This window comes from Buceros rhinoceros, unplaced genomic scaffold (genome assembly GCF_000710305.1).
Source record: "Buceros rhinoceros silvestris isolate BGI_N320 unplaced genomic scaffold, ASM71030v1 scaffold8845, whole genome shotgun sequence".
In the NCBI taxonomy this organism is placed as follows: domain Eukaryota; kingdom Metazoa; phylum Chordata; class Aves; order Bucerotiformes; family Bucerotidae; genus Buceros; species Buceros rhinoceros.
The window spans coordinates 74,190-86,879 of NW_010414537.1; the positions used below are offsets into that span (position 1 = coordinate 74,190).

Consider the following 12,690-nt stretch of genomic DNA (forward strand, 5'->3'; position numbering starts at 1 on the left):
TAATTGGCTAGGAAAATAATCCTGGTTTTTATTACCCTCGCCCCTCCTTTTCCTTTGCCATTTGCTGGCTTGCTTCATTGTTTTTGGTGGCTGTTGGACTGAGAATAAAAGAGCGATTAAGCAGTCTCTTGCTGGAGTGGCTCTGGCAGTTATGTGCTGGCTGGCAGGATATGACCAGCCAATTAAAAGACTCAAAAAGCTGCCACTGATACCACCCCAACCCACAAAACTGCTCAGGTATGAGCATCTCTCATTAAGGCTGCAGCGTCGTTTCCCTCCTGATTTACTGTATGCTTACAATAGCTGTGACAGTGTAGTAAAAGTAACTGTGCAGTATGCTGCTTCTACAAACCTTGGTGTGTCTGCTTGAAAGTAAAATGTCTGTGGAAAAACTGTCAGCAAAGTGGTACTGCCCCCAAGAAAGAAAATTCTAAGAAGGATTATGCTGTCAGATTTCTTTTAGCAGCAGGAAAAGAGGTTATTTAATTTCTACAGTAACTCTTTTAAGACTGCTGTGAACATATCCGGCACAGATTCATTTGGGAAGCTGGCATAATGGTTGCAGCTATTCTTAGATTCTGATTAAAAATGTCGTAGGAAGAAGATGTATCTTTCTCCCACCTTCAAAATTTGTGACCATATTGAAGGGATACTGTAAAAGCAAGTTGTGAAGAACAGAATGCCTTTTCCAGCTGCTGCTTTCAGCATCCCTGACCTTACCAATTACCACTCCTGTTCACTCCTCATCTCTGGCCGTAAACAGAGAAGCCCCAGCAGATTGTGACTATTACTCAAGCACGTTCAGAGCATTTTAAAGGCTTTAGTGAAATGTGTACAGTACATGTTCTGGTAGAGGGGACAATAATGATGTCAACCTGTGACTTTAGGTAGTATAACCCATTAAAAGCCCCTTTTAAAATCTGCTGTGTAATGGCTTCTCTCTGCTGTGCAAGAGTAAGAGCGAGATCCTACTACTACTGGAGCAGTAGCTTCTTCTGATAAGCACCCAAGCTTACGATGTTTGTGCCTTACATACTGCTTTTGAGCTGCCTTACATACGTTTTCTACTAGACGCTCTGTGTATCTTCTGTCTTGTTCTCAACTATTGGTTGTTGTCAGCTGACTTTTTGGCAGTGTGCTGCATAAATTACATTTCCATCTTTAATCTTGAAAAGAAGACATTAACAAAAATCAGAAAAAATCAGTCCTTTTTTACAATTTATGACCTATTTCCCTCTTTCTTGCTACTAAATCTGTTTCAATAGGTATGATGAAGAAAGTTGGAGGAATGATTCAAGATATGCAGAAGCTTTCTTCATCCTTCATTTAGGCATACACATTAGTAATTCGTTAAAGATATAGCTCTGTAGAAGAATGACTAAATATGCAGATATGCCAAAGACAAAATTAATACGTTATTTTGGGAAGCTTATGTCTAAAGTGGTCCTTTATGGAAAAGTTCTTTCCCTCCCCCTTTTTCTGTTGATACTCTAGGACTTGGCTCAATATGTAAACGAAGTGAAGAGAGATAACGAAACGCTCCGTGAAATTAGACAATTTCAACTATCAATAGAGAATTTGGTACGTGATATTTTTAATTCTTGCAGTTTTAAAATAACTTCTGATCAAATATATTGATAGATGTATTTTTTCCCCATTTCATTTGAGCTGATATTACTCTTGGTAATATTTTCTATGAATTGCTTGGTTTAGCATGACATGAATACTGAAGTATGGAAATCTCTGCTAGTTTGGGCTCTGTCTGTAGTTAAATAGATTTCCATAGTTAAAGGTTTGTATTTGTGCAGTGACTCAGGTGTTTTTGTAATGGGAAAGTTTTTTCCATTTGAAGACAAATGGAATGGACTGATTCTTGATTTAGTTTGGATGATAGTGAGGAAAAGCTGTTATTTTCAGACACGAAAGTCCTTTTTTTGGGGTAAAAGGAGTGAGTGGTGTAACATCTGAATGGAACATTATCTTGAAGCTTTTGCTATATTGAATCATACATATTCTGTTCCAGAATCATTCCCTTTTACAATATGGAAGACCTCAAGGTGACGGGGAAATAAGGATAACTACGTTAGACAAGCGTGCAAGGCAGGACAGGTAAGGCATAACTTCTTGCGTTTGCTCTTACAAAGCCTGTAGAGTAACTCTCTCTCGGTTCGAGGCCAGCTCAGGGATTCCTGAGAGTACTTTCGTTTCGCTGCTCACTCTCAGAGCCTATCCACCAGGTGAATCCGCCAAGAGATTCGTGGGAGGTTAGCTGTTACGCTATCGTCTAAGATCGCCTCATGCCCTTGCAAGTAGTGAGCTTCTAGGAAAAGTGCTTTTTGTTTCATTACTCAGTTGTTCACTTTCAAAATTTTAAGTGCTACCAGCAAAGGTGTGTAAAATAATACTTTGGCTTTCTGGAGTGATTTTAATCATCTCTATATTGTATTTTCATAGGCATATCTTCCTGTTTGATCTAGCTGTGATTGTTTGCAAACGGAGGGGTGATAATTACGAAATGAAGGAAATAATAGATCTTCAGAAATACAAAATTACAAATAACCCCACTACTGATAAAGAAAATAAGAAGGCAAGTATTTGTTGCTAATGCATATAAAATGTATATTTTTAGCGGCAATTTGAAACATTTTGCAGGACTTTAGAATGTATATATGATTTATGTATGTTTTAAATGTAAGCTAAAATGAATATTTAGGGATTTAAACTTTATTTTGATTAAAACTCTAAATGAACGCAAAAAAGTGGTCTTGCTGTTCCCTAAATCTGGGAATTAAGGAATGTACAAAAGTGTCTTTATTTTTTCTTTTTTTTTTTAAATTTCCTTTCTTCACAACTGATGACCTTTTGTATTGCCGATCTTTTTACACAGTGGTCTTATGGCTTCTACCTCATTCATATCCAAGGTCAAAATGGTTTAGAAGTTTATTGCAAAACTAAAGACTTGAAGAAAAAATGGCTTGAACAATTTCAGATGGCTCTGTAAGTATATTTTTATTAGGGCGGAATCACATTCATCGCCAGGGTAAGGGTATCACTGAAATTATGCTGAACTGCTTTCGTCTTTAGATTTTTTTTAATGCCACCTAGTTAACTATTTTAGTTGGCTTTCTGGGAAACAACTGACATCTTCATTAACAGAATATTTTCCTGAAACTCCTCTTGGAAAAGAAAGAGGGCACTCCAGGCTATGTATTACTTTCCAACTTTGCTGGGAATACTGTTTTAGTAATACTGTCTCAAGCAACCAGAGGGAAATATTAATTATTTTTAGCAATATATATCTAACATAATAGTGACATTTTCCCCCTTCCCATTTTTATTTTGATTAATTGTAATATTTTTTTGAAAGGTGATGCTGATGATTTGCGGGCGGATCCTGGCATCTTTCCTAGTGGCTTTTAACTAATTTATTGTTTAGTATTTGGATCAAATTTCTTGGTTTATTAAATTTGTTTCAAATGGCTGATTTCCTTTATATGTTTTCAACCACAAGAGGAGGTTGCTTTAGACTCCCCGAAAAGTTGTTCAGATGCAGCACTGCAGTTTATGTTATTGTTATGCAGCATGAGCTTTACTTCCATTGCTGATTCTTGTCACAAAACCAATCACGATTATTGACACCAAGTATTCGGATTAAATTCAAAACATGAACAAGGGAATCGGATAACAGGGCAATGCTTGCTTTATGGTTTAAAAAAAAAAAACTGTGAGGGGTGGTGAGGTAGTCCCAGTGAAAACAGAGAGTGTTTTGGATGTGGTTGTAAAGGTATGTGGATTTGGAAAAAAATGCTGTTATGAGCTGGTATGAGTGAAACTTGCTCAAAAACTATGTATATATTTTAAAACCCTTAGAGTGATGAGTACTAATATTTAAATGAAAACATAAGGGAGGAGAGCCTGGACTGGACAGATATTCTAAGGCCTCCTGCTTACTGGGATCCCCATCTTGCTGATTTCTATTGAAGACAAAATGACATGTGTTTGGGTAAAAATTTCTGGGTAGTATAGTGGAGGAAGTATAGGAAGAGATGTTGACTTGTGTGTGTGCAGAAAGCTGAGTACTTGGCCTCTTTCTGTCCCTGTGCTCTCCCTGCTGCGCTTCCTGTAACATCATTATTGGTATTTACTGAAACATAGATAAAATATGTATGAAAAGCGTATGAGGAACTTGGATTTATTACTGATTACTCCTGCAAGTTTCCTGACCCAGTGCAAAAAAAAATCCCAACCTAACAAAACAGAAGTCAGCCCCGGAACTACGGAGAGCCGTAAGGGAGCTATGTTTTTTCACAGGAATATATCCTCAGGTCTTACCAAATATTTCTGTGGTTTGTGGAGGACCATCCCCCAGCTCTGTGTGTGTGGTGAGTGCAGCTGCAGATCCTTACATGGTGTGAGGCACCAGCCAGTGCTCACAAGCTGTTCACGAACGGGCCTTTGCGGACGATGCTTTACTGCTGCTGTTGCCCTGTGTGAGGAGAACAAACAGCACCTGAAGGGTTGACAAGTTAATGTGCTACTCTTTCGTCTTGGGCAGACGGAGTTGGTCGTTGAAAATGAGTGGTGGTGTCAGCCTTGTCTTGCCTGGATGTTTGTCCTTCTCATAAACCCATACCTCTAGTTTAACCTCTTGCCGCGTGATTAAAGGCTGCAGCGCAGAGGCATGGGAGCTGGAGCAGCAGGGTTGCTGCAGGTCAGGGCTATGCTTTTGCTCCCTTACATTTATAACCACTAGGACTGAAAACAATGGGGAGCTTTTATGCTTTCTGAAGTTTTTATACCTTTCCCCCAACTCTTACGTGGGTTTGACTTCGTGGTGCATTTCCCTGAGCAGCTCTCCCAAAGCATACCTCGGTGTACAGAATGGGAATTCTAATGCACACTGAGGCACAAGAGTTTGTATCTGGGAATAAACTCGGACAAGCGATTTTGAATGACTGGTTGTTTCCAGGGGTTTCCTTGCCTATGATGTAGGTTATCTCTTCTAGTGTGATTCGAGTCTGAAAAGTAGCCATAATTTCAATTACGTTGTTATTCATCATACTTAATTATAATTGCTACTTCTACCGGCAAAATATTTCTCATTACTTAAAAATCCTACTGAGACTGCAAAACCAGCTCAGTTGAAGGGCTGAATTACATACTTTTTTGATTATCAGAAATGATTTTGTTTACTGAGTTCTGGGCAGAAATTACAATGCAGTTTTGTTGCCTTCAGGATAGCATTCTGTATGAAGCCAGGTCAGTGCAAATGTTAATCTAAGAACATAATAAGAGAATAAATTAGTATCTCCTTTATTATTTTTAAATTAGAATTAATCTTGTTGCCACTAGAACTGTTGGCACAATTAAGTTAGCTAGGCTGTAATTTTTTATTTTAATTTTTTAGGAGCTTTTATGTTTATATTGGTGTATGAACAACAGTGAGGAAAGTTACCTTGCCGAAAAGGTATCTACTGTTGAGATGCTGGTGTTGTTGAGATGAGAATTTGTCTCCAGATATGAGAAGCGTATGTTATTGATGAAGTCTGTAATAGAGGGGAACACTGCTTTGCTGGCTGGACGTGGTTTAGGTTTGGAGGACATTAAGCACACTTGATACTGGTGCAATTTCCAGTGTGTAACTTTTTAGACTATGAAGAATCTGTTAAAAATAAAAACAAACCGAACAAACTACTAGTTTCAAAAACTTGTGAAAATATTCTATGTCCTAGTCAGCTGTGTTACTGTGGTATATGGTGAGTTGGTTTGTTGTGAGGTGGGCTGGGAATGATGGGTTCCTGGTCATAAGAAACAGAGTAAATAGTTTTTATTCATATGGCAGTTCTGTTGCTACAGTACACATTTGCTGTTTTCCTGAGGCTGTTCTTTTATTTACAAGATATATAATACCAAAACACCTCAATTTTTATTTTTCCTAAGAATTTAGTGAGAATTACTGATGGAGCCTATTCATACACATCCTCAGCAGCAATGATACTGTGGCAGGACTGCACTGAATTTGATGCCATTGACCTATTGACAGTAATCTCCACAGCGGAGGACGGGTCACCTCTCCTTCCCCCCATCTTCAACCTTCAAAATTGCTGGTTAGTTGGGAGCGCTGGATTTTCTAGATGACAATAAAATGAAGTAGGACACTGGGGCAGCACAGTTAACATTGCAGTCAAGCTCTTGAAGCATAAACCTGATGAACTGGAGGAGTTTCTGTAAAGCTAGCAGGCAGAGACCGATGGAGGATGTTTTCATCGGAGCCATCATATTACAGGTGGCTGAGTTCTCTCTGGGTGTGCCTGTTCCCTTGTGATGCGAGTGGAAGTTTTGCATGCACAGGGGGAGTGTAAGCACCTACTGCCTCAGAAGAGATGCAGTGCTTAGCGGTGACAGTGGTTAATTCGAGCAGCTGCTATTTAGTTCTTGGAACTATTTTCGTAGTAGTGGGTGAGCCTGTAGCTGTATGGGTAAATAAGCACCTTTTAAAAGATAGTGCTGCAAAGCCTTTACTGTACTAGACGTGGAGTGTTTAAATTTAATCTAGCATGACAAATAACATTGGTTTAAATGTGAAGTCATTCCATATTCAAGATAATATTAATAGAAGTATACAGCCAAATTACTGCAGCAAATTACTGGGCCAAATTAGAGACATCATGTCTCAACGGAAGGTTTGCCAGCAATGTGATAAAGTGCGTGGTGTATTTGCTGTAACTAAGCCATTAAAAACCTCAAAGGCTGATAGTGAGTGCAAGACAAAATTCTGTTAGATTTTCTAGTAGCGTGTCCTGTCAAACCACTTTTCTTCTGTATTAAAACCAATCAGAGGAATTAGAACAAACGTGTAATGTCTCATACCTTCAAATTCCATGAAATATTTTATACTTCTATGTTACTCAGCTAATGCTAAAAGATAGGAGCATTGATGGGTATTTTTTCGCTCTTAGCTTTTTTACCACTGCTTTTCTTATTTTAAAAAGGCTAATTTTAAAAACAGTTAAAACATTTTTAAAGACATACTAATATACGATATATGTATCAATGAATTTATGCTAGCCATTCTTTATTTAAAGAAAAAACACCTTGAAAGTTGAAGTTGTATGCAGGTATATACCTCAGCTATATTACTTTGAAACCACCTAGCTGACTAGTGATTGTTTTTAATTTCTTACTGTATGGCAAATGCTTTTCTCATCATTGCTGTGATGAATTTAATTCTATTTTATTTCATCAGGACATGATAGAATAAATACTGAAAGAAAATGTTAGTTATTACTACAGCTGCCTCATGTTGACACTAAACATTTGCTTCCATCCGCTGAATGTTCCTGTTGCGTGTAGTTTGTTTCTTGATCATAGCAGAGCAGGGAACAGGTGTGCGTTGTCTTCCTCACAACGGCAGAGACCTTCTCCATGAAAGGCCACATGTTGTATTTCCCCATTGCCTTCACAGCTGAATCCAGTAGTGTAATACAGCACGCAATATCTTATGCTGTTCTCTCCTGAGTTTATTTTGTCATCATGATGTCCAGTTTGTTAATTTAATTAAGTCTTTCTTCGGTTTCTCAACTGTGCTTTGTAATCCCCTCTAAAAATGGCCATCAGCAAACTTGGATTCAGCATGTGTTCCTAGATAGAGACCTATTACACAGAAATGCAATTTAAAATGTAATCACAGAAAAAATTAGGTTGAATTTAGGTTGCAAAGATTGTCTACTTCAGTCTGCTGCAGGGCGTAGATTGCTCAGGGCCTTGTCAGCTTGAGTTTAGTACTGCTGCATTTCAAGATACGCAGAACCAATACTGCAAAGTCTCCTGCAAGTGTTGTAACATGCCTTTTAATTAGGCTTTACTCAACATCTCTCTTTCACAAACAGAGAAGTGCATGAACACATCTTACAGGCCTTGTTTTTTTTTTTTTAATGTACTTAGTTTCACCTTCAGAAGTATTACGATTGTAATTTTTGCTTTGACATTGCTGCTGAAATTGCAATATTGATGTCACATCTAATTAATAATGCCTGTAAAGTCAGTGGGAAACACACGACCATGATAGTGAATAGGGTAGGCATTAATTTCGTGGGCTTAATTCTGGGGTTTTTATATATATACATATAAATAAAATATTTCAGACACAAAAGCTGTACAGCCCTCAAAAAATTAGTGGTTTTAGTTTTAATTACACTAAATTTTTTCTCACTACAGAATTTGTGCAGCAGCTCAGGTACAGTCTAATATGTTTTTGAAAAATTACTGTTTCAGTTAGACACAAATTCACACTGTCACTCAAGGGTTGCATCATCTCATTGTAAGGAAATAGCGCCAAGATTCATTGATTCTCAGACCTGATAGGTGTGCGCGCAACAGTTTCACTGAGGCGAGCTTCATAAGTTGCAGATAGTGCTCATTGTTTTTTGTACTAGTTTTCTTTAAAACTTAGAAAACCAAAGTACGTGAAAATTTTTCTCCTACCTATTACCATACCTATTTCTAAATCTGTCTTGCACTCTGTGACTAATGACATTGGTCAGATTCAGCTCAGAGATCTTTTCCCTCAGAGTGTATTAATAATGCATATGCATTAAGACTTCTTCTGAGAGAATATTTGAGCTCTGACATATTAAACACTGACTATGAAATTAAAGCTTTCTTATCAAAGCACTCTAAAAGCCTTAATTATCTGCTGCATTTTTTTCAAGTAGCCTGCAAAGGTGTTTCACCTATACCAGCCTCACGTAGGTTACCCAGGCGATAAGCAAACATGTCTGCTTGTGCTTCTCCATCAGTATAAATATTTCAGTACTGCAAAAATGAACGCCAAGTTCACGTCTGCCAAGGAAGAATCATTGCCTGTTCTTTGCTAAGACTCCAATTGTGTTTGATCAAAAGGCGTTCAGGGTTATAAGCAACTATTCACAACACAGAGTTACGCAATTTCTTTGTTCTTTCAGACGCAAGCAAGAACTGTGTGAAGATTCTGTATGTGATTAAGAGCACCGTGTAAGGGCAGCACAGAATGTAAAAGTAAAACAGAATTCATGAAAAGTGTGTAAACACTTGGAGATGAAAAATATCTTTTGCTATTTGTTTTCTGGTTCACAAAATTCAAAGATTTCCCAGTCCTTATGTTTTTACAACTTACCTTACAACATGTGAGGTATTTTACTATGAAAATGAATAAGTGTTTCTTAAAATTCAGTGAAATGAATTTGTAGTGACACTACATGATAAAAATAAAGTACCACCATCTAAATGCTGTTGTTCTGCATAAGGTGTTTAGTTTCTTTTCCCTCAATCTTTAAACATGCAGTGCTGCATTATGTTTGTCTGGATGTTTTGGCTTTATGAACAGATGCCCTAGTTTCTCCCTGCAAAGCAATGCTGCCTTTTCTCTCGGTAATTTAGGTGTTCATCAGGTAATTTACGAGTTTATGGCTGTATACATCCTATGTTTTTACATGCTTTGCTCTAAAGCATAGATGTTTGTCTTCAGTTTAGTGTAAATATTTGAAAAAATATTTCAAGCTTATCAAGACAAGCAACCTTGTAAATTTGGATTTGTAAGACTTAGAACCTTCACAAATAAGACTCAGCCAGTGAAATTTAAAGTAATGAAGTATTGAGGCTTTTGATTTACAAATACTGAGGTGTGGCAGAGCTTTGTTCCTATCAGGTGGTGGTTAAAAATGTTATGCAGGAATAGATAAGCTCAAAGCAGTCCATCTCCCATGCTCTTCAGGGAAGTAAGCTGATAAGGAAAAGGGGAAGGCATTATTGTGTTTGAAACAATGCATTATGTTTCCAAAAAGTTAACAAGATAATTCCCTTGATCTCAAAAAACCCACTCATCATATGATCAAATAAGCAAATTTCCTAGCAAAGTCTTAGAAGCTGCGTGTTCTTGATCAAAAGCAAAATTTACTTGTGATATGGTTGATTTAATTCTGTAACATGTCTTCTTGATGGAGACTCTTTGATGTGACTAACCAGAATGTTTGAGTATTAGCATATGGAGAATTGATTGATTGATTAATTCAGTAAATAGCATCTTCAAAGGTGATTCTGAAATATAACAGCCTAGCTGGAACAGAGAAAATGAATTAGCTGTAAGTAATCAGCGTTGCTTCTGAGAAGGGAAGATAGAAAAGAAGCTGAAAATCATCCTTTGTGAAATGGCATTGCCTGTCTCTAGTGAGAGGACCCCTTAATAATGCCATCCTTCACCTTTTTACAGTAAATAATAAAATCCTTGTAAAGGTTGAAAAAGCATTATTTATTTTTTGTGGTTTTGTCTCTGCACTCTTATTTTGTTATTTTGTGACACAGATGCCTTTCTGTTAGATGACAGCGTGTCGTATGAAGTGATCAGTTGAAATGGTGGTAGTCAGAGCCAGAATTTTTCACGTGGAAAGGAAGAGTAGTGAAAATGTAAGGCTGGTTCTGCTGTATGCGGGGAAGAGGGTTTTAAGGGAAGTCTGCTGTGTATCAGAGCAGGGGGGGAGGTTGAACACCTCGTTGCATTACTTTCCTCATATGAGGTTTGGCTGAAAGCTTTTCATCGTGTTTGACTGTAACATACTAGTTTTCAGTTTCTTGACCTCTGCTGTCCATGTTATTACTTAAAACATTTGAGTATGTGACAAATGTTAACTATATTTTATTGCCCGGTTAAGTTTTCCAAAATATTCTGAGAGGCTTAGTACCAGTTGTCACAGCTAACTTCTAAGGTGCTTAAAATTTTGAAAGGAGGTCACTTTGGCACGGAACAGGAATTTTAACTTAGAATGTCTTCATAAATTCTTCTCTTAGCAATTAATAGCTTAGAAACACTTGTGGCAGATCTAGGTTTATTGATGTATTTTCTACAGTGATGTCGAATATTAGTGCAGTAAGTAAGACTGGAATGAAAATTTTCAGTGTCATTAGCTATTAACCTTTGCCATTTTCTTTATAGTCTACACTGCATGAATATAGCATCAGATTTCATGTCACATACGCTTTACAATGTTCTTCAGCAGTTCAAGCTCAGGGTGTCCATAATTCTGAACAGTTCTGTATGGAGCATTTTAGATTATTTTAAACATAACGTGGAGTGTAGAATAATAACAGCTCTAAAATTCAAAGGTCTAACTCCGGGTTGAGAGTTGAGGAGAGTTCAAGGTATTGGGTTTTATCTGAGATCCCTGTAGTATTTCTGCTTTTAATGCGCTCCACTGCAGACTCCTCATCTGACACCTCATGCATCTGCGTATTTGTTGTGCCTCTGGGCTCACAGGCGGGCGTACATACGTTAGCTATTCTCTAAAGCCAAGTTTTCATCAAGTGAAATGGCTACTCAGTTTCATATATAATGCCCTTTTAAAATTATGGGATATTTTGTAAACAGCCACATACAGTTGAACTCTGCCTAGTTTCTAGTGACTTGTTGCATTTCTTGTAGAGACTGATACAGAAGAAAGATCTTCTAAACCTGACCTAAATAGCAGTTCTGCAAAAATGAGTCAAAACCAAAAATAGGAAGTATCATCAGAACACACTTTGTGTGTTCTTTTTCAGAAGAGGCAGTGTTGTTTGCATGTAATTAATTTCCTATTTAAAAGTTAAACTTGCTATAAGAATTGAATTAATCAAGGTAATTTTGTTATATTTTTGTTGGTTTTGTGGCAGCAGGTAATTGGGTAATATGTCTATGCAAGCCAGTAGAGGCAATAGCTCTTAAAGGCTGAAAACATCTGAACACTGAAACATCTGAAGGGCAAAACATCCAAGAGATGTACTTGGTGCGTTAAAATTTGTCAAGTAAGAGGTTTTCATTGTTTATATCCCTGGGAATTTGGCCGTTCTGGAAATGCAGACTGGTGTTTCAAAGCACTTATTCCCCACATGGGAAAATAGGAGGAAGAAGCTATAGTAACCTATCACTTAGCCTTTTATTTATTCTCTTCGGGCACATTATCTGTAGTAATTACATATTTAGTAGAGAGATAAGATAGAGCTTTGGGACTGAAAGTTTAGTGGTTTTCCTGGCGCGTTTTATTTTGTAAGCCTTAACTGTATAGAGGAAGTTTAAAATATTATTTAGTATAAAGTACTAAATATTATTTAGCATTAAGTATTAGTGTAAAGTTTTATTTATTATTTGTACCTAGCCAACTGAAGAAATGACAATTAGTTTTAGTCCAGCCTGTTGTGAAAGGTACTCTATGTAGTGTTTCTTGTAGGAAACAAACATGACTATAAGAATGCTGATAAAAAAATCAAATTGTTGCTCTAACGCAGCCAAATGCCTGTGGTATGCTATTGCTGTTCAGACACATTCTTATTTTAATGTTTCCCCATCAGAATATGGTTTTGATTCAGGAAACGATGGTAAAAAATCCTGTCTAAGCTGCTTGATGCTGATGATGTACACTTCTCACTGCCATATACATCTTGGAAACCCGTTGGACCCAAGATGATCAAAGTTCAGTTTTGTAAAATGAGGTACAGAACTTACCCTTGTTGTCAGGATTGCCATTATTTTGACATTCCTTTATTTTAACTGAACTATTAGTGTTTTGACTGTGACATTTGGTTTTTTGAGAGATAATCATTTGATCTGCTATCCCAATTGCTACAAAGTGTTAGAAAACTGCAGCTTAAGCTGTTTTGTTTTATTATATATTTGTTTTATTATAT

The 12,690-nt window shown here is 37.2% G+C and overlaps 1 protein-coding gene across 1 annotated transcript in view; it reads left to right on the forward strand.

Annotated features, from left to right (window-relative positions):
* LOC104494309 (guanine nucleotide exchange factor VAV3-like) overlaps positions 1-3,001 on the forward strand; it is a gene marked incomplete at its 5' end in the record, with an annotated part of 48,685 nt that extends 45,684 nt beyond the window's left edge. The window contains 4 exons of the mRNA XM_010137123.1: positions 1,495-1,581; positions 2,024-2,109; positions 2,455-2,587; positions 2,888-3,001. Coding sequence (XP_010135425.1) covers positions 1,495-1,581; positions 2,024-2,109; positions 2,455-2,587; positions 2,888-3,001 — 420 coding nt within the window. The remainder of the gene's footprint in view (positions 1-1,494; positions 1,582-2,023; positions 2,110-2,454; positions 2,588-2,887) is intronic.
* Between the last annotated feature and the right edge of the window lie 9,689 nt (positions 3,002-12,690).